Below are 22115 nucleotides of genomic sequence, written 5' to 3'. Positions count from 1 at the left end.
TTTAAGTTCTCTGCTCGTGCAGCGTACTCAATGATGTTGTATCAAATTTATAAATGGTCTATACTCTGTAATACCAAGAGTGTGAAGATTGTGATTTTGAAATGGATTCCTAGTGAATTACACAAAACTAAAAAAAAATTATATTACAAAGCTTTTTGAATCTACTTTTAATGATAAGGGTTTCGTGCTATAAACAGTAGCAAGGCAAAATCTGCACAATTCTGTAAGGATCATTGCAAAAAACAACGAAGACTGTCTTTTTCTATTACTTAACTGCGCAAACGAATATAGCAAAACTTAAATATTTATTCATGAGCTATAAATTATTTTTGAAATCAATATTATATATCAGTAATTTTCAAATATAATTTTTATTACTTTATGTGAAGCAATGCCTGGAGCTAGGTCCGTCCATTACTATCGTTGTAAATCATAATCAATTTTAATTTCTCATTTTAAATGAAACGGGAAACCCTTTTAGTTGAAATCACATGAAATTAATCGAAATCTCGTGTGTTAATAAACCGAATAAGCGGCGCGCAGCGTGGCGAGAGGCGTGTTCTCCGTTCGCCAGTCGGGTGGGTTGAGGCAGCAGTCACGGTGGGGCACCACCATTCGCAGTCGCAAATGGTGCTCGCTACAATGCCGAGAGAAAAAGCTGTTTCTGGGTTTGCATGCGAACCTGGCATACGCGGCCGTTGTGGCGGCCACTACGGGTATGCTCCCATGGGCTTTCGCCTTGCCCGTGACTGCGAAAACGCGGCGTCGAGGCAACCCAGCAGCAAGCGAATCGCGCGGCTACCTGCTACGATTTTCTGCAAACTTAAGAACGACCCTGGCTGAGGTTCTGACCCTCTTGCGGTTAGCGGCCGTGGTGTGTGTGTTCAGAGAGTAGGAAAGGGCGACGTCCTGCGCCTCCAACTGGAAGCGAGCAAACTCAGCACACGAGATGGAGGAGACGAGCGACGCAGACGTGTTTCTTCGGCACGTCAAACAACTGTCGAGTCGTAACCTCGCCAGCACACGAGTGCCAGGCACGCATGCTGCCCTAGCAGGCTCATCTACCGAAAAACACTCGGCGGATCCCTGCTCGGATAGCCGTCAGAAAAAAACGTTGCCAAAGAGTTGCTCTTCGCGACTCGAGCGCCAATGGGTGGTGGGCGCCAGTCGTGAAGGGCCAATGGTTGGGTTCGCGACCGCGATCTACCCGGCCAGGCAGGGAATTGTCCATCAGGGTTTCATGCTTCGCCCAGAGATAGATTTTGCTTCGAGTTTGGTTGACCAGCTAGAGCTTTATGCAAGCCTGGCCCGAGGAGGATCCGTTGCGGCACCGGTTGGGCCGCGGGTACCGTGATGCTTCGCCGCCGAGTAGCACCGCCACCGCCGCCAAGAGAGCCTCTCGAACACTGACGCCAGTCTAATACGCCCGCTGGTTTTAGCTTTGCGCTTGTTGCCTGCCACTGGTGGTGATTTCGCCGCTCTGCGCGGTCACATTGTTGTTGTCTGTCCGCTTGAACCTGCCTTGCCATACGCGGACGATCCGCCTTTATCAAACAGGCCTCAAGTCTTAGGCCGAGTGCGCTATTACTATCAGGCACACAGTCTCGCTCAGGAGGTGCACACACACCCACTGCGGTTCTCTCTCTATGTCAAAGATGGCGCCTCACGTAATTCTCGTGAGAATCGGTCGTTCAATGTATTTTAGCGCTCGAATATTTGGAAAATGTCAGATTGAGATTTCCTTTTAACCTTAATTTATACAGAGCATATCTAAAATATATTTGTGGGGAGCTGAATACTCTTTTTATGAATTTTAATATTCCAGATTGCAAATAAAATTAATAATAATTCATTTCATAGGAAGTTCCTAAGTATTTGTCTACATATTTATTTTTTAGATTTTTGCACCACAATTTTTTGCACCACAACTTTGCACGCCGCACCAGAGCACACCTGCTTCTCCCTTATAGGATAGGATTTGTACTGTAAACGCACCTGCCGCAGTTTGTTTTTGCAGAGATAATACCCTCTTATCCTTATCTTTTTTGCATTGCTCATTCCAGCGCATATAATTGATCTTAATCTACAAATTAATAACAATACACCTTAGCAACTTCAAGACAGCCTGAGAGTATAATTATATGCAACCCTACGTCAAAGTATCTATTCTTTTATTAAATATGCTCTTAGTTGCAATTATTATTAATATTTATTCTTCTCGGTCAGTAAAAAAGGTTTCATTTGGAAAAAAGGGGTAAAAAGTTAAAATCAAATAAACGAATTTCATACTTAATACGCATTAATAAGTAATAATTGTCAAGGAATCATAATATGCATAATATGCTTTTTGATTAACCAGGCTTCTGGCCTCTATAATTAAGTGGTTATTTCGCTAATAAATTTAATACAATAAAAGTCAAATTTTTACAAAGTATGGACAGAAATAAAACATTTTTTGAAGGAGTAAATTTTAATTTTTCTTAATTTATATCAAGGAATTGCTTATCAACAATATTTTCAAAGAATTGCTTTAAATCCACTGACTCTTTTGTAGTCTTTTTCAAAAAAATACCGAGGAAGATCCTTTTTTTAATTCTTTTCCTTCTCTCATCACACCTGGTGCAATGAAATTAGGTAGAGAGGTATTTGTGACGTCACCGGAGCTGTCAAATTAAAAGATCCTATGTGTGCTATAAGCATTGGTGCGGCAGCGGCGCGGCTCCCCTCTCTGTTTATACATATAAAAGTTGGGTTGCTTGTGTCTCCTTTCTGGCGCCAGGGCAGAAAAAAAATTATACGCCGCTGCTTTTTCACACAGCCTTCAGACGACGGTATCAAAAGAGATCAGAGAGCTCCGCCAACCTAAGAATCTTTTCCCTCTTTGCTATCGCTGATCCCTCATAAATTTATAAAAAATTTATTACAAATAATCTCTCTGTAATAGGTAATTCTTATTGAGTAAAATGAAAGACCGTTTGGATTTTATATGAGGTTTTTGTCGTTTATTATCTGTAACAACAGCATCATTTATCATTTTTTTTTTCACGAAAATTTGATTTTAACCGCGCAGCAAATGTTGCTTTCTTTTGTTTCAGTGCTCGCTTATCAATATTTATTTATTTTTAACCTGCAAATAAAACATTTGTACTGAATCTGCTTTAGGCTGCTGATTATATGGATAAATTTTCTTTAGATAATACCTTTGAAGACTTCATGCAACCAAAAAATCTCGAAACTTTGTTGAAACTAGTGCTTTAATTAGGCATTTAAATTCTTCTGACATAGGTAATTAGCCTGCATAATATATGAACATTTCGAACTGTTATTTACAACATATTTTCGAAACTTTACATTACTCATTGGCACGTATCATCAGTTGCAAACGTACAATTTTCTATTGCATACAGGCACCTTTGGCTCTGAGTAGCATGAATTTTTTCACGTAAAATCACAAGACTTCGTTTAAAACTTCTTACGTTATCTCTAGACTTATCAAAATTTAAAATATATATGATTGATACGAATTATTAACTGTAAATTGCAAGAAAATCAACAATTACTCAAGCACCAAAACTCCTATGTCAGTCTAAGTTTTTATGAATTAGCAGCTTATTATTGTAATAATAAAAAAAAAGTAGCAGATTGTGTTGTTTTACAAAGTTTGACATCAGCAATTGGAACTGGGAAAGAAAATACAGGACGGAATGTTGTATAGAAATTTTCAAGGGTTATTATTTACAGACCGTCAATTGCAATATATATATATTTCCTAGCGAATTATATGGCTTTATGGCAGCGGTTACACACGTTGAAAAGCACAGTCCGTACGACACAAAAGTCTAAAAACAAGATAAGCCTAAACTACAAATTATGGCAATCACAGTGGGCATCCCGGGTGCTCGCAAGCAACAGAGTTCAGTTTGTTAAAATATAGGAATCAACACATCACACTATTCGTCCTTTTTCTTTCGCACCTTCCCTTCCGCGTGAATGGTCTTTGTGACCTTTTCAACGCAATCAGGAACAGATGGCGCCGTGGCTCCCTCGCTGTAGTCTTCGCCGGCCACCCTGGACAAAGCCACAATGTACGAGCAGGCGATGCGGAGGATTGACAACTTGGACAGTTTCTGACTGTTCGAGTACGAAGGGATGGTTTGACGCAGCGTGTCAAACGCTGCACTGATCGTGTGAACACGAGTCCGTTCTCGAGCGTTGGCCTCTATGCGTCTTTCACGCGTCATGTTCTTGTAGTTACGTTGAACGTTCGGCGTCGCCACTGTCGCGTTACTAGAACGACTCTTGCTACTCTTTGCAGAGGCAGGAGGGGTTGGTTGTTGTTGGAGTTGTGGGGGTGGTTGTTCACCAATCAGAGATTCAACCGAAAACTTGTTGTTGGCCAAGCGCTTGCGAATCGGTGGTGGTGCTACTGTCGGCTTAGCGCCGCACAAGGCGGGAGACAATGTGACCGGCGCCGCCGAAGGTCTGACCACCAAGGAAAGGGGTTGATCGTCGCTGTGGTGACTTGAGGGGGGCTCACTCCACGGCCTGAAGGGGCTCGGCGTTGAAACGGGCACCGCTTGACGAATCAAATCAGTCGTATTGTGCAGTTTGCGGGCGCGTTTGGTGGGCGGTGATTTTCCCTCGTTGGCCACCTTGCGTGGCTCAGCGAGTTTGCGTTTGTTCTTCTTGGACAGCGCCAGAATGGGGTGCACTTTGACCTCAACGCTGTCATCACTCGCGTCGGTGGGCGAGTGCAGGTCATCGTCAGACACGCAGACTGACGCGTGCTGGCCAAGAACGGAGATCTCCGTGGCCATCATTATTTGTCCTGCAACACGCGAGATGCTTCATGAGTAAAAAGGCCAAATCATAAAACATTCATAAAATAAATTTCTCACATACAAATTTAATTTTACTAATGTGGGTTTTTATAATAAGTGGGCCTAGATAAGCAAAAAATCTCCTATTCCTAATAAAATGAGACCAAACTTAAAAATAGCACATTTTATGCCAGTTATAATTAAACTAAAAATTATCAAATTGCGAAAATTGGCCAGTTTGCATGTTTCCCTGACACGGTCGAACAACTCTGTTCGGGATTATTAAAGCTAAGCCACGCGCTAAGCACGCGATCCTCTCCTCTGACCTGTGCCCAGCCTCCTGCGTGCGTCCGTAAAATCACTTTATACAAACAAGAATTTTCTTTGCTTAAGAAAGGAGTCACGCGTCGGCACTCTCATTTCAGAGCAAAGCCGATTAATTCGAAAAATAATACCTTTTATATAGTGCAGTCGGGGTTCAATAGAAAAGTGGCGTCAATTATTAAGCTCAGCGAACACCTGCCCAGGCGAGCGATTTTTATCGGAGCGCGCGTTTCGTATAAATGAGTGTTCCAGCCATAGGTGCAAGTGATGTGTACCGAGAAAACCCGCCAAGTGCTGGTGCACCGGTTATCAGTGTTTGTGTATCCTCCTGGGTGCAAACGAACCCGAGCAGCACACCTGTTCACATATGATGAGTGTGTCTAACTTGGCTAATCCTTATCAGGCCGCTAATAAAACGATGGCTTTTGGGTTACGACGCTAAACAAACGATATTTAATTTTTTATTATCAAACAGAAAACTAATAAAATAGAAATATAAAAAGTAATTGAAAAAATGCATTGGTATAATTATGTTTGTAATTTTTTTTTTTTTTTTGTCAGAGATATAAACATTGAATAAAAATTTTGTTTTATTATGAACTGTTCTTTATCCCGATTGATTTTTTTATATTAATTTTCAAATTCACGTGAGTTACAATTTGCCTGACGTATAGATTATGAAGTTTTTGCACCTGACGTGTCTCGCACTCCGATTGGCAAAAATTTACTACGACACGATTATCGCCCTCGAGAGATTTTATCACCGGCCCATTGAAAGTGTTCTGTTTGAAGTGGACTTTTGCGGTATCGTAATCGCACACCTTGCACGGCACACCTGGTCACACATTTATCGAATCATCATCTACGGTCTGCTCTATTGATAACATTGCACCTGACTGGTTTGCTAGTGCAGCATTTTTGACGAAACGCAGAAAGTGGAGCGAGCTCTCCTTTGTTTCGAGCCAGATTTTTTTATGATCAATAATAATATATCTAATTGAGGTTCATAAAACCAGATGCATTAATATTCAGCCGGTGACACACAAACACAGACGTGTATAATAAAGTCATTGCATTTGCCCCAACACGTAAGTCGTAAAATAATAACAGAATGCAGTTTTTTCGCTCCAAAGCTGATGCTTGCTATAAAGAAATTATAAATAATGTGTTAAATCAAGGTGCGTTTGAAACCGAAACCGGGCAACTCGTCATAAAAAGCAAGAGCTGATTGAGTGCAATAATGTATTGCTTGCACGCTTCTGGTGTGTTTCTCTCGCGTGTCGAGTGTTGCAATGAGCAAAAAGGGGTTAGCCTCTCCGGCTAGCAGATTAAAACGAGAAATAAGTTGACGATCGACGACTAGAGTACATGAACGACAACGGTTCACGCTTCATAGCTTTGCAATAATTATTATTGCGGCACAAAAATGCTTTAGTGTGTCTTTGCAGCAGCGCGACGGCGGCGAGAGAGCAGCAGCAGCTGTGTTATAACTTTTTAAAGGCGCCATAAAATTTTAATTACATCAGCAAAAAGGCGGCGGCTTCTACGGCGCAGAACGGCGCTGCTCCCCGACGCTGCAGGTGTTCTTCAGTCGGGTCCATTTGCCAAAAATTTTAAGAAGAGGAGTGTTTTTGAGAATTGATCTCAAAGTCCCCGTTTAATGAAAAACCAGAGATATGATTTAAATCATTTTAAATCTTTTTTAACTTATTATATTAATATTTATTTTTGAATTTAAGTTTATATATGATTGTGAAAATTGAACAAATAATAAGAATAAATAATGATAAAATAGAGAAATATTATATATTAAATATTAATGCTTCATGATATGCCATTTCGCCACAGCAACACAAATTTATATATAATTATTACATTATATAAATAAAATTTATCAAATGAAAATAAATATAAATAATAAATATTATCGTCATAAGTGTTTAAAAAACAATAAAATATTCTAAAAAATATTTGAAGCCATTGAATTTTTACTGTTTGGAAAAAATTTAATTATATATCTTTATTAATGTACTACAATATTATGTTAAACAACATAAATTTCTACTTTGCTTTATTTAATTGACCAGCGTAAACTCGCGCAAACTCTTCGAGTCCAATTAAAAAATTGATATGACAGTTAAAACTGCAGAATTATGCAAATGAGCCGAGTCAGTGAGAGCATTGCATTGAAAGAGTGATTTATCTCGTGGCGAGTGCGCCCCCCATTCATCACCTTCAATTACCAAAGACAAATGTCCAAATTAGAATACGCCTCCGTATATCTCGAGAACAAATAACAAAACAAGGTTGATTTTTATTGTTAATTCACTTTCAACTGCCGCGAACAATATAAACGGGTGTCGCGCGCAGTGCTGAAATCCTTAACACGATTTCTTTTTCTGCATCCCATTGTGCGGCGAACATAATTAATAATTTTCGGGCCGCCCAAGGAGCAAAAAATAAAGGAATAAAAAGCAAGGTGAGTCACTGCCGCGGTGCGGGAATAAATAGTGGGTGGGTGTCTCTTATAGAAGTGGCGCTTTTTGGCACATCTGCGCGAGTGTGTCTCTTCTCGCTGACTCATTTGCTCAGCATAAATCCAAGCCCACCACCGCAAATTTAAGCAGGCTAATCACGCCGGTCGTCTGGCACTCTTACTATGTTTGATGTTGCTGACAAGAAGCAACGAGGAGGTCAGTTCACGCGAGAATTATCCGAGAGATTTATTGAAATTGTAATTAAAAAACGCAAAATATCACTGAATAGTTAAAAAAAATTGCTTTGACCATAAAAATTCCAATTGATTAAATAAAAATTTTGATTCAAGTTTTTACGACTTTCCGTTTAATTATATTAAAAATAATGTATGAATGTTTATACAGAAAGTATTTAAAATTTATTGCTAGTTTTGAATTTAGACCCACTTTTATTATTTCTTCAAGATGCTCTTTAGGAATCAAAATTTTTTTGGTTGCTTGTTGTCAGCAACATGTACAACGGCGGACGTGCTTTATTGCAAGCACGCCAGCGACAAGTGCAATAAAATCACGTATAATTGCAATATGTGCGTGCGCCACTCGTTTCCTTTCTTTTACATTTGTTTTCCCGGCGAATGCAATTTTTCATTTCAAAACTGGCGGATTCCGGCACGTAGCAATAATTGTTCTGTTCGGAAGTCTTTCGGTTTTTTCACGCCCGCCGTTTGCCTTTTACGAAAGGACAGACGGACAAGAATTAATTCTATATACGCAGATAAATGTATAAATTTTTGCCGGACTGACGGAGTGCGTATGAATGCGGGCGCCGTGAAGATTAGCCAGGTACAACCATAAACGCGCGGCTAAACGCTCGCGGCGCAGCGGTTGGAGCCGGTGTTTTGTTCTTGGCCGCGGCGAATTAATATACACCTGCTTCTTTCAACTACACCTGGCATTCTGACCCGCTCCAAATGTGTGTCTCTTGCTAGTTTCGGTTATAGAGCCAAAGAAGAATTTTGGTCGTTGGATTAAATGGAGAGGGAAAGAATGGCCACAACAAGCGCACCTGGTATTTAAATATCCCTATAGCACTTCTGGATCAAAGTTTTGAAACAGAAAATAAAAAGGAAACTCGCTTCAAACACATTTTTACTTTATAATTATTTGCGCATGTGAAGAACTCAAATTTTGAGTTACAATCAACAAATTAACTTTTTGAGTCTCGAAAATAATAGTTTTTTTACCCTTCTTTTCCTAACATTTTATTTATCATTTTCAAATACATTTTTTGGCTGCACAATAATTGTTCGCGTTATACCTAATATATTAAAATATTGCGTCTTCTTTTCCAAAATCGATGGCAAAAACTGAAAATAATTTTTGAAAAGGAAAAAAAACAACAGAAAAAAAACCATTCGTCTAGATTAACAATCATATCAGATTGGCGTTTTGAGGCTATTTTATTTAAATTGTGCATTTCAAATTTCTAAATGACGATTATCGTATTTTTTCTTTTTTAAATTGTGAAATAATTTCAAGAAAATGGTGAATTATGATAAATTCAATTCTCTGATCGTGCGTTTTAATATTTCCTTATTCGAGAATGAACTAATGAAATCAACAAAAGTCAGATACCGGAGCCTGATTAACTTTACTTGAGTACTATATGCTTTTGATTGTAAACACAGCAATGTTGCTAAATATTATTAATTCTGATACAATAATAATTTAATACTATATAATGTTTAATAAATCACAACTAACTGCACATGTTACCATTTCTGATAAATAAAATAAATAAATAAATATTAATTACAAATAATATTGTTAATATTTTTTTCCAATTTAGTTAAGATAAATAGATCACAATTAATAATTTCAAATTAACTTAATATTAATAATATAATGTTATAAAATTTTTGTTTATTAATAAAGCAAGCTACAAATCATCGCCTTAATTGCGATCGCAAATCCACCGCAGCGTTGCGTGCGCTGCCGCATTTACCAAGGCATTAATCATTAACTCCGCGTGGCTCTCGCCGCAAAATTATATATTATGATTGTTTCCAATAATACCGGACCGGCGAGTTCCATTCAGCGTGCAGCTCCATTCACCGCGCGAATAAATCAAATTAATCGTTCGGTGTTATATAAAATTTCAAGCGCGAATTCTGGCTGCACAAGATGCAGAGTAGAGAGGACGGTTGCTCTCATAACGAGCGGAATGCAACGAGTTGTGTATAAAAAAATAATACTGAACGGGCACACATGCACGAGAGCGCACACATGTGCTTTCTCTGGTTGGGCAGTAGCCAAGGCGGTGGCGCCAAGCATCAGACTGCTGCTGTTTGACCCGTGACCCGATCAGCAGCAAGAGATGAAAACTCCTCGCAGCACATCACAGCTGCTTTGGTCCGTCCGCTCGCCAGCTCGGCGTGTATAAAGAAAGATCTCTGAGATGCTTGCTTGCTTTTATTCGTCTCGTTGCCAGCTGCAACAATTCGTACGAGTGCGATGGGAGCAGTCAGGCGCCAGGCCGCTCATTTGAATAATAACAAGCGGCTCTCTAGTCTCGAAAATTCACATCCAAAGTCTCTTTCTTCTTCTTTTTATTCGTACAAGAAAAGATTTGTCTCAAGTGTGTATTTATTTTTTGTGATGTACGACTGAAGAGACTTTTTTCTTTTAGGTCTTTTTTGGTCAAACTCGGTTTAATCCCACGCAATGACGTAAGTTATTATCGGTAAATAAAAAACAGCGGTTTATGTCCAGGATGCTGTTCCATCAAAACAGCGATTTTTATAGGTTTTCCTAATAGGATTCCTTCAGACCGGAGCTGCGTTAGTGGAATTCCTGCGCGTGCTTTTGTTTGAAGTGCTGCCCAAGGGATTAATTCACGCTCGATTGACATTGGTCCTCTGCTTGTTGGCTTTTGAACCCTGAACGCGGGGGAAAGTTTTGATACTGCTGCGTAATAGGTCGGTTGCTCAAAATTGAATGAGCTTACAAAATTTTGAAAAAATTTAAATGACTTATTTTAATATGCTTATTCCAAGAGGCACTCGAAAAAAAGTTATTTCAAGCAAAAACACTGCATTGTTTTAAAATAAGAAATAGACAAAAAAATAAAAGCCTTTCATACTTTTATTTTGCAATAGTTAAAAACATATTAATTTTTCCATTTCATTAAATTTTTTAAATTGAAGCAAAATATCAATAAAAAATATTTTAATCAATTATTTACAAAGCATTTAAATTTTTAGTTTTGCTTATTATTTAAATTGAAACCTCGCATCTTCTTACTATAAATTTTTTCACTTCTAATTAATAAAAAAAAATTGTACAATCTTATTTATTGATTTTCTGTCAGCCGAAAGGCTCAAATTAAGTTAATTAAATTGAATATCTTGGAAAATCTTCTCCATGCGCACCAAAATGATGTTGGAACAAGTAATTCGGTTCCAATCCAATCCACCTTTTAAGTCCTTTTGTTTACCCGAGCAATATTGACAGCAGAGGAGATGCCAAACGACTCCTCTCAGCATCCCGGAGATGCACATTGCGAACACAAAGCATCACCGGATTGGAAATGCAACCCCTTCCGGTTATCGTCCTCTCGGGAGTCATCTAATCAAACATCGAGGGCGACAAGATTGGACGCGCCAAGTGCAGCAATTTTTCCTTTCCGTCCCCTTCGAGGAGTTTTGCTCAAAACTCGCGATAATCGCGCGCACGTGGAAGCCATCAGTTTATTTTATCGATCGCGGGAAAAAGATCAAGCATATTCGGAGATGTTTCTTCTTTCGTCAGCAATTTCGACGCCGGATGAAATCGTGGGGATGAATGTCTGCATGGAGAGATGCAGAGCAGCTGCGTGATTTCCACGAACAAATTTTTATTTCCGTGCCGCTGACTGATGAGCCAGCCAGTCAGCACTTCTTCAGTCGGGGGTGGCAAGGATGAATTTTATATCTGCCGGGCAGGGCACATGGGCTTGTTGATTTTAATGCAGCCGTGGGGAAATCATCATTTCGTTCTGCGCCTGTCAAGCCATTCAAATGTGGCTAAAAGCGGCACTAAACTGGCTGTTAAAATTTATATTCTAAAAAAGTGGTGCCATAAAATGGGATGGTCCAAAAAAGCGCATCTGGCATTTTTATGCAACATTTATTTTCTTTTATTCCTTTTATAATATATTATTTTGGATTTTTAAATGAAGTTTTTTGCAATAACTCTGGTTTTTTCTGCTAATAAACGCTGCAAGCCTGATTGTATAAGATTTATTTTTATTTTTTAACTTTCATCTTATGGCATGGAAATTAGTTTTTAGTTTAAAAATTGAATTACTACTCCCAGATTCTAAAAATAAAAATTATCTTAAGATAAAAGCACTAAATGTTCTTTTCTACGCTTATTAGAAAAGAAATTGTGCTCCGTAAGAAGTTCAATTGGCACAAATATAGGCCAGAGATTTTCTAGCCCTTTTCTCTTTTTCTCCTTTATTAGATCAGGGGCTAATTTCGAGAAACCCACTCTGGTAGTGCACTTATCGGTTTGATTGCTCCTCAGCCGGTGCTGCTTTCTTTCTCGCACCCGTTTTTCCAATAAAGTAAGAGCAGAGCATCTGCGGCACCCGTGCTGTGATCTTGGTCTCGTCGGCAATTTCGGCGCTTTCTCGACTGCACTTACTTTTTATGAATACGACTCTCCAAGCAAGAGGCAAAACAGCAAAACAAAAGATTGGCCGAGGAGAGAAAAAGACGTCGGCGAATGTGCAGATAAGAGTTGCTCGGCCGAAGAATAAGAAAACTCTTCCTCTGTGTCCGGAAAGATAAAATTCCACCCTCGGCGTGGAATCCGGCACAGATGCATCTGTCTATAGGAGACATAAATAAGGGGAGATATTGCACAAACTCGGGCGAATCTCTCAAGGGTGAAATATCACCAGATTGGCTGGCCCGCGCCAATTCAAAGGGGAGCAATTATGAAAAGCCCGCGGCGTGCAATAATGGCCGCTATTAATCTCGCCGGCCGATTTATTAGACGGCCGATGTCAATCAAACTCGATAACTTTAGGTGTGGCTCTCGGTGCAAAATCATGCTTACAGTATGATCGCGACGAGAAACCATTATACGCAGGTAATACACAATGCAAGCGCACGCTTTATCGCATAATTACAATCAATCTCCGATCTGATTACACGCCGGTGCGCTCTCTTGTTCCACAGGTAATGGAAAAATGACCACGCACCAGTGCCCGGCCGGCCGACCAGGTCAGCAGTTGGCGCTTTGTTTCGAGCCAAACTATTACACAAAGGGAGGTGTGTAATTGGGCTGCGCGTTGCTTAACAATATTTATTGTTTCCGTTTAATAATAAAAATTTAAAAAAAGTATTTAAAACTGTGTTTTATGTTATTAATAATAATTATATTATTCTCAGATTTTTTTATATTTTATTTAAATATTTTAATATTAATGATAATTTATGGATGAAAGTGGTAAATTAACTTCATTAAAAGCGTAATTTTTATAATTCTTTTTTAAACCCAATATTTTAAGTAATTATACAAGTTTATCAATTCACACTACTTAAAATGTTTCATACAACTATATCTTTTCCTTTTGCTATACGTAGGCTGAGTTGAAATTAATTACTTTTAATATTTTAATGATTTCCTAATTTAATCTTGTAAAGACTTTTCTTCTTAGTATTATTAATGATTGTTTGATTGTTCACAATTTTTATTTCTACTATATATTTCAAATGAAACTGGTGAAAACAAGCACACATGAGGGTATGTTCTATCAGAAATATGTTGAGCATAAATACATAATTCATTTAGCAGTTTTAATAAAATGTAAACGTTTATATTGCTTTACAATTATAATGAATTAAAAAAATCTAAAATACAAAAAATAACAAACGCATGACTACCATAAACAAAAATTAAATAATAAAGTGTCCACATAGTTACTATAATTTATACGCACTGACGGAATAATTTGAACCTTTTATTTGCAATAAAACTTTTTTATAATTATTGCTGTACCAAAAGTGAAAATAAATAAAAAAAATTTCTCTTTTTTCAGCTCTATAGAGGAAAAAATACTATTCGGTTAACGATAGAGCAAATAAAAATTAGCCGGTGTTTTTTTTTCCAACAGTCCTTGGCGGGTGCACCATTTGCAATTCAAATTATCGCCACGTGCGCGATGCTAATTAAGCGGCGGCGGCTGGAATATGTCGCAGGTGCCACGCCAGACACACAAACCATCCCCTATGCAGGTCGTGTACAAAACGTCTGTCTCTCATCCCCGTGAAACGATTGCCAGCGTACAGGTGTGCTTTAGCTGCTCGATAATTAACAATGCAGCCCCAGCTTGATGCTTTGGAAGCAGCGATGATGAGCCAGGTGCTTTATCACGCAGGGCAGGTGCCTCTCTGCTCACTAGTCGTAATTATATTGCGCCGAAGAAGAAAAAGAAAAGAGGAGAGAGCGAAAAAGATAACGAGCAAAAGGGCTGCTGATCGAAAACAGCTGCGCGAAAAACGGAAACATTTGTCTTGTAAATATTTAATTGAGCACACACAGCGACCCGATGACAAAACGCGCACTAATAATATATGTATTTTTTTTTCTTTGTTCGTCCCGAGCGAGCGTTGCTGCAGCGCGGAAAGAAAGCAAGAAAGGCAGGCGTGAAATGAGAGCGACTTTGCTTCGGAACATCTGCTGCCTTTTGTTTCTATGACTTGAAAATGAGCAAAAATGAGCAGAGCAGTTGGTTTAGCATTGCCTTCTTTCTCTATTTAATTGAAGATATAACAATCAAGTTCATGTTAATACATTAAAAAACAAAAACAAAAATTAAAAAAGTTATCTGATGAAAATGTTGCATGTTATTGAAGGCAATAAAATTTATCTATTTACAAAGTACAATTTAATCTTTCAGATGTTTCAGATAAAAATTTGCTACAAAAACTAATTGAAATATTGTTTTATTAAAATATTTTGTAATAATTGTAAAAAAACTAAATATTTAATTAAAACACATTTAAATTAAAAAATAAAATTTTTAAATGACCTTAGCGTTAAAAATTTTTAACTTTTACAAATATTTAATAAGTAAATCGCAAAGCTTTACTTAGTATGTACTCGAGCTTTTAGATAATTAGAGCGTGAAGGGATGATTTTCTTTCAACATCTGCGGGATGTCAATGCACTTCTGTTCAAAGGGGATGATTTGCCGCCCTACTGCGCGCGCGTGCATTAATTGCACCCTTTCACGCAGCATTATATCCGCAGAGGGGTGATACGCCATCTCTCATTAAAATGGCAAACAAGTAGGAAGTTGGTTGGATGATCGCAAGCCGCACTTTTTCACGGGACACGGAGCGTGAAATAAGCCGCTAAATGAGCCTCAATCTCGGGTGGCACGCGTTTGATTTGATCGTAATCTCCATGGTGATGAAAGGAACAGTCGGTTTTCAAACAACTTTGCGAAAGCATTTCTACTGGATCAATTAAAGTGCAGCAGTTGCATTTGCAGGGTGAATGAGGGTGTATTATTTGTTTTGCAGCAGAAGTTTACTAAATGGAAGTGCACCTCGTAGTTAAAAAATGTTAGTTTTTCTTATAATTACTAACTTAACTATAACTTGTTACAATTTCCAATTGTGGAATATTGTTATTGGAAAATGCTAAAAAAATTTATTAATAGCTTGTTAAAATCTGCTTTTATATTATCATACTAAAAAGTATTTCAAATAACTCTTTCTTTAAACAATTTAATTCTGGCTACAACAAAACTCGATCAGTTTCCAAATTGAATTTTTATAGGAAAGTGATTATGTTGGGATTACAAATTTAAAATACATTATTAATTCTTAATTTATCTCTTTGTTTAATTTGAGAAGAATAAATCATTTTTATAGTTATCTTCTTTTCTTAATAATTGATGTAAGAAGAAAAATCATTAAAAGCTCAAATTTAGTGAAAATAAATAAAGTGGCGAAATTTCTACCCCTTTTGCTGAAGGCCAGCAGTCACACCGGCGCCCTTGATGTCGGCGGAAATCAAATCACGCTCGGCGGCTTTTTGCAACAGTTAGTTGCCTTAGCTGGTCTCTCTCGGCGCCGGCATCAAAAGTGCTGGTGGAAACTTTTCCCGGCAGCAGATTAATCGGGCCTTTTCCATGCAGCACCGTGAGCGTTTCCCTTGCTCTTTCGAAAACTTTCCGACGCGGCCGTAAAATAGCACGCCGGAGAGCAAAGCAGTTGGTTTAATGTCGGTCCATAAAATATCGCTGGCTGCTTTTATTTGGCATAAATGTGAGGTGTAATGGCTACGTGTGTCTGTCTGTCTCCGACCCACACACTCGCGCACATATTTCGCGGCCGAGTGGCGCTAAGGTGGCGATCGTAAACTCCACTCTCATCTCTGCACAAACGCCCTATTATCAACGGGGATAGGCGTTTCCTCCACAATGCACAGTTGGTTTTCTCAAAGTGTACACATGTTCGGTGAATTTACGAGAGAGACGAACTGCGAAATGTCTCAATCGCCCCGTTTGCGTTCAATGCCAAGAAAGTTTAAGCACTTGCACGCTGCATTTAGTTAGTGTCCGCGCAACTGCGCGCGTGTAGGTATAATACACACACACGATTGTAATTGAAACTTCTCTCTGCTCGCTTGACTTCATGTTTGAAACGATGTCAGTTGCTCAATCAGTTAAAATTATTATGTGAAAACATCAAACTGTCTGCTGGTTGGGAAACAGAAAAGTAACATGAAATTAAAGTTCCTATAAACTCTTCACATTTCAGATTAGATGCAGGTAAAAAAGAGCAAGGCTTGAACTGGAAAAAAAAAATACAAAATCTTTGCAATTCGAACGGACCGAAACAGGCATCCCGCGTGCAGGTTCGATTTGTGAAGAAAATGCCTATTTTTAAACCTTATTTAAACGTTTCTTTACTTTAATTTTGAAAAAGGTAAATTTGCTAGTATTAAATGAAAAAAATTTAAAAAATTTGATTGATTTCAAGCCCATGATTTGCCACCAAAATCGGAGGTGATCATTAGACAGCTTGTTTATGCCAATTAATCGCAACTCACTCTGATCAGAAAAAGAGCTCAAATAAAAAGATTGAAACAAAATCCAGACAATATTTTTCAACAGTAGTTGTAGCAAAAGAAACGTATAATTATGAATTTTTAATAGGATCCATGCATTCAATTTTGGATTTGTAGTGTTGGAAACGGCTGTTTAGCAGATTCAGAAAAAAAATCAAATAAATTTCATGTTTTAAAGATTTTAAAAAATTCAAGAATTTTCTAGCCACAGAATATATCGTTTGGGCTTTTTGATTTACTGCCCAGAAGTGGTCCTTTATTACTCTAGAAACTCAAAACCTCAAATCCCAGGGGATAAATTCCACTAAAAATTTGTACGCCTGTGGCCTAAACCTCCCAGGAACTGCGTCGGAGTACGATCGATAAACACGTGCATTCATTCGAGTGTCCATGTGCATGGGTATGTACATAATATAATTCTATACATGCACAACTCTCACGCAGCATGGGGAAGGACGACGTCAACGCGCCGCGACGGACGTTTTGGTTAAAGTGTCTCGTGGGCCATGTGTATTCAAAGATAGATATTGGGCCTGCGAGTTAACCGAGCGCGCAGGGCAACATCTGCTGCTACTCAGCAGCGTCCCGATATATCCCTCGTAATAACATGATGTGTTAATCTCCATGGAGATTGCGCCCGCAATAATAACTCACGCCTAGCGCGACAGCCGCAAATTCCGTCTCTCTCTACCATGGAGCCCTCCAAGTGCAACGGCAGAGAGAGATTTTCCGATTTACACAACCAATATTTATCTGTCCCGTGAGAAAACAAGAGAAGAAATGAACGAAACGCCGCCAACACACCGACATCCTTGTTCTATTTTCAAGCGTGTAATTATTTGTTGAGCAAAGGGCGAGAAAAAAGGGAAGGGTTTTCTTTTGAGAAACGATCAAGTTGAAAATAGGGAAGTCTACGTTATACAAATATAAAGCTGTTGAAAATAACAAAGATGAAATAAAAGCTTCATTTGTTTGTCAAATTTAATGACAAATATTTCATTTAATTACAATCTTATTACAATTTAAAATAAAGGAAACTTTTTATGCTGGCAGAGAAAAATAATTTAGAATTATTGGATCAAATATTATTTTGCTTCATTGTTACTCTCACACAGATTAATTTATCAGCGTAAAAATATAGTAATCAAATTAAAAATATAATTCCAGTTAATTTTTTTAAATATCTTTAATTTTATTTTGAATTAAAATCTATTCGTTGATTTTAAAGCCTTTGAATTTTATGTGATAAACTCGATAAATTCAAAATAATTTTAGAGTAAAAACTATCAAGAAGTATTAACCATAAATATCATATAGCATCGTGACCACAGGCGAATACATCATGAAAAATGGATATGAGCAACGCTGATGTAAATTAAACTTTGCAGGCGTCAAAACAGAAAGCCGTTTTCAATAAATATAAACGAGCTGCCGCCGCGTTCGATTTTCAGCAGAATTTTACTCAATTACTCGGTAAGCCGGTATCTCTATGTACACATAATGAAAATGGTTGCGATGACGGTGCCCAAAATGCGCTGATTTATTGATATTTTCTCGCGCCGCGCATAAGCAAGTCAGGTGGAAAAATAAACACGCGGCGGCCGTTGCGAATTGATGAGCATTTTTTGCGCCGCCGACCGAATAAGTAATTACTCTTCCGAAAGAGGAAAAAGTCGGAGAGGGATAAAAAAAAGACTAAAATTATGGCCGAAACGGCGCCACATACAATGTCGGCCGTGATTTAATGGACAGAATTAATTAACCTCTGGGAAAAAGCGATTGACTCCCGGCTGGAGATAATTTTATGTTCGGATGCACAAAAAATCCAATATGAAAATAAAAAAATTATTTCCTTTTGTTAAAATATGGTGCCATGGAAAAAAATGTGTCATTTTAAGTAGTGCTCTCCTGCCTGAGTTATTGCCCGCGTTTTTCCTATTCTTTTCCAAGCCATTATTTTGCTTTTACTGAAAATTTATGTCCGAAGAATCTCGGCGCCAAATAAGAAAAGTGCTCGCAGCGACCATTTTCATATTTCACGTCTGTTCAGAGCTGACCCCTAATTACCGCGGCTATGCAAACGAGATTCCCACACTTTCTCTCCCGCCTCCACAAATCATCTCATTATCCAATTGCTCGCCGAGAGCTGCATTTTGTTTGCATCGAAATTACACGCACATTCCCCGACCCGAGCATTAGTCCATCACGAGATAATAAATAATTTTCGCTGAGTTTTGTTTGAACTACTTTCTCAGTCAGTCGACGAGACCAATGATTTTTTCACCCGATTGCGAGAGAGACTGGATATTTATTTACGCGATTAGGCGACTGCAGGCGATAATGAAATGATTTTTCGAGAGAGCAAGCGCATGAGTAATGGTCGCAGCGCTTTTGGTCACACTCGGATGAACACAATATGTTCCACCGGCTAATGTGTGTTCATACATCAAAGAGGTGATTTCACACTCTTGAGAGGGAAATCGCTGTGTATAGAGAGATCTCTCTGAACCTTTTTTGAGAGCAAAATCGCGCGCGCCGGATTGAATTATCAATTCAAATTAGACTCACTGCCGGCGTCTTATTTATGTTTTATATGCAAATCGGGGCTAAGTGAATGGCATACAATGTTTCAATTTGGAGAGAGAATTGTCTCAAAAAGGAGAGAGAAGATAAAGAATGAAGAATAAGTGAAGAGGACCGTTTTTTAAAGATCTCGATTTCTACATAAAGAATGAAAAGGAAATTTAGAATTCTGTAAAATAAATTAATGTAAAATTCAATTAAGCAGGTATATAAATCATTTTAACTGATTTTAGTTCCACTTGTTTTTAATTTAACTCTTAAAAAGGTACGAATTGCAAATCAATGTTGTCCATCAATATATTTAAAAGGGATAGTTTTTAAATAAATATATAATATAGAATCTATTAATTTGTGCGCTTTGAGATCAAAATGCAAACAACCAAAATTTTTGTATTTTATTCTCTCATTACATCATTACACATTAAATTTCCAGTCATCACGATTGTTTTTTTTTTTTTAATTGTAATATTTATCAATTCATTTCAGTTGTTGCACAAGTAGCCATGACTAAAATATTTTTTCAAGTCCATCCAGAAATTTTCGAAAGTATCCATGTTTTTTGCCTCGTATTTTATCTCTCTGGGTGTTTTTTTTTTCTTTTTTTTTATAATTTCGTCACCGAATCGAATGTTTGCTGCACTTTTGCTCTCTGTCTCTCATTGTCAATTATGAGCGCTCTGTGCAACTTACTGCTAGACAAGTACATATGAGAGTTCAAGCATCGTAGAGTGCATGATGTGAATTCGTTTAATGAGTTTCTCCGCTCTGATGAACCTCGAGGCCGCGCGCGGCGATTATTTATTATGGTAATTGGCGCCACGGAGGCGTTGTGTGCCGTACTGGCTGGGCGCCTCGGCTGACCTTAGTTCGCCACCCACAGCCAGCGGCGACCTATGGCCCTCGTCGCCGCGCCAGTGAACCGGAACCGCCGCCGAGCGCTCCTTCGCGATATTTATAAATAAATGTGCGTTGATGCGCATAAAAAGTTTTAATCATTTTTAATCGGAGACGCTCCGAAGATATTCTATGCTGATTTTTGAAATGAAATTTTGAAAGAGAGTATGGACAATATAATGATTATATTGATTATGAAAGATTGCCATTGCGATTGAGTGTTGGAGAGCGCAAGGGCAGAATATTTTTGAGATAAAAATGCATGTCACACAGTTCTCCAGAAACTGATCGAAGAGCCCATTTTTGATTAATTTTGCTTCTATATTCTTTAAAAGGGCTTAAAATTTTGTGTATTTTAAGTTTTCTTTAACACTATAGGCTATATTTGTTCAACACTGTGATGACTAAATTATTCTAATTTTCATATTGTTCCTCGAAGGAGTACTTTTAATTTATACAATAGATAATTATATTTTTTGGTTGCATCTTAATGACTGTGTTAAAGAAAAAAAGAGCACAAATGAAAAAAAAAATGTGTTTTTAGTTAAGAAAAATGCAAACATGTTTAAAACTTTCTATGAATAATTTTAATAACTTTGAAGCAAATCGAAAGCTTACAATTTTAATTTACTTAGAAAAAACTGAGATAAAACAAATTTTTATTCAATGGAGAAACAAATCAATGAGGACATCAATTTTTAATCAGGTACTGTATTTTAAAATTGTAATTTCTGCAAGGAATATATTTCTTGTTTTATAGCTGATAGATTATTTTATTTTGACCATAACATACAAAAACAAAAATTTAAATCCGTTTCATTTCCATATGCGCATATATCTTTTTCTTCACAAATTGCAGAATGTTCTTTCTTAAAGAAAAACAATGAAGTTTATTACAAATAGACCTTCCAGCGCTGTTCTGATCAAAAGAAATCATTCTCAATTAATCGAATAGTTTTAAGCTTTAAATTAAGAACAGTTTTTGAGAAAAAAAATGCAACATAATTGAAGAGCACGCGTGAGTTGGCGCAACAAAACAATAAGAATTAATTTGATTTCAAAACTTTTTACCTAAATCCTCAATTTAGTTGAGCATGAAATTTTTAAATTAAAATATCTAATCAAGATCAATGACACTAACTTGTAATCTTTGCCCTTTCACTGCGTCAGGGAAACATTTAAAATCTGGCCAATTTTAAATTAGCAGGGCAATTTTTTTTACAATAATTCTAAAATTAACAACGAACTCGTTCTTACCTTGGGCAAAGTAGTGATTCAAATCCGGGGTGCGAATGTCACTGGTGGCGCGAGAGGCACATGTCGGTGTGCGGCGGCGGGTTAGCTCGGCACTCGGTGTTTCGCTCACTGTATCCAGAGCCAGACTGGAGACGGATCGGATCGCGAGAGGCTCCCCAGCGCTCGTGGGACTGGCAGGCAGCCCGCAGTGGCGGCGCGGTGGCGGCCGCAGTGCCACCGCCGACCGCCCCACTCCCACCGACCCATCCACCTGGCTCTTCCCATCACTTTGTCCCCCGCGAGCCAGAGCCAGATCGTTGCGAAGAAATGCAGTTTTGCTCCTCGACCCTCTTGTGGGAAATTTCCCAGCGAATTTTTCCGCCATGGGAAGCCGAATCTCGCGTCGTCTAATGTTCCTTCCAATGCACAAGACCATTGATGGCGCCTCCTCTCAATGAGTCATGTTTCTCTCTACTTTGTTATTGTGTGGATATCTTATTATGGTGTGCTCATGTAAGGAGAGAAAGAAAGAAATATAAAGAGACGAAAAAGGTCTCGTCTGCCTATATGAGCCTATCTTCTGTGCATGGGAACGACTCTTCGCTCATCTCGCGCCTTAGTAATAAGTACACGTTTTATTAAGTGA

The 22115-nt window shown here is 38.2% G+C and overlaps 1 protein-coding gene across 2 annotated transcripts; it reads right to left on the bottom strand.

The window, feature by feature from the left end:
• Window positions 1–2993: 2993 nt before the first annotated feature.
• On the bottom strand, window positions 2994–21665 carry LOC132196808 (transcription factor Atoh8). Of its 2 annotated transcripts, none has more exons than XM_059619703.1 (2): window positions 21491–21665; window positions 2994–4828 (listed from the first exon to the last, which is right to left on the bottom strand). In XM_059619703.1, the coding sequence occupies exon 2, from the start codon at window positions 4818–4820 to the stop codon at window positions 3951–3953; it is 870 nt and encodes a 289-aa protein (XP_059475686.1). In that variant the 5' UTR covers window positions 4821–4828; window positions 21491–21665; the 3' UTR covers window positions 2994–3950. The 2 variants fall into 2 exon arrangements, with proteins under 2 accessions (XP_059475686.1, XP_059475687.1); XM_059619704.1 differs by lacking the exon at window positions 21491–21665 and adding an exon at window positions 5276–5388.
• Between the last annotated feature and the right edge of the window lie 450 nt (window positions 21666–22115).

Source organism: Neocloeon triangulifer, unplaced genomic scaffold, assembly GCF_031216515.1.
Source record: "Neocloeon triangulifer isolate White Clay Creek 2 clone unplaced genomic scaffold, ASM3121651v1 ptg000012l, whole genome shotgun sequence".
Lineage (NCBI taxonomy): Eukaryota > Metazoa > Arthropoda > Insecta > Ephemeroptera > Baetidae > Neocloeon > Neocloeon triangulifer.
Note: the sequence above shows the minus strand (reverse complement) of the source record. Positions and strands in the feature narration are given on the sequence as shown.

Bases quoted from the DNA above. Each gene is read 5' to 3' on its own strand.
- LOC132196808 (XM_059619703.1), bottom strand. From the start codon at position 4,820: ATGATGGCCACGGAGATCTCCGTTCTTGGCCAGCACGCGTCAGTCTGC.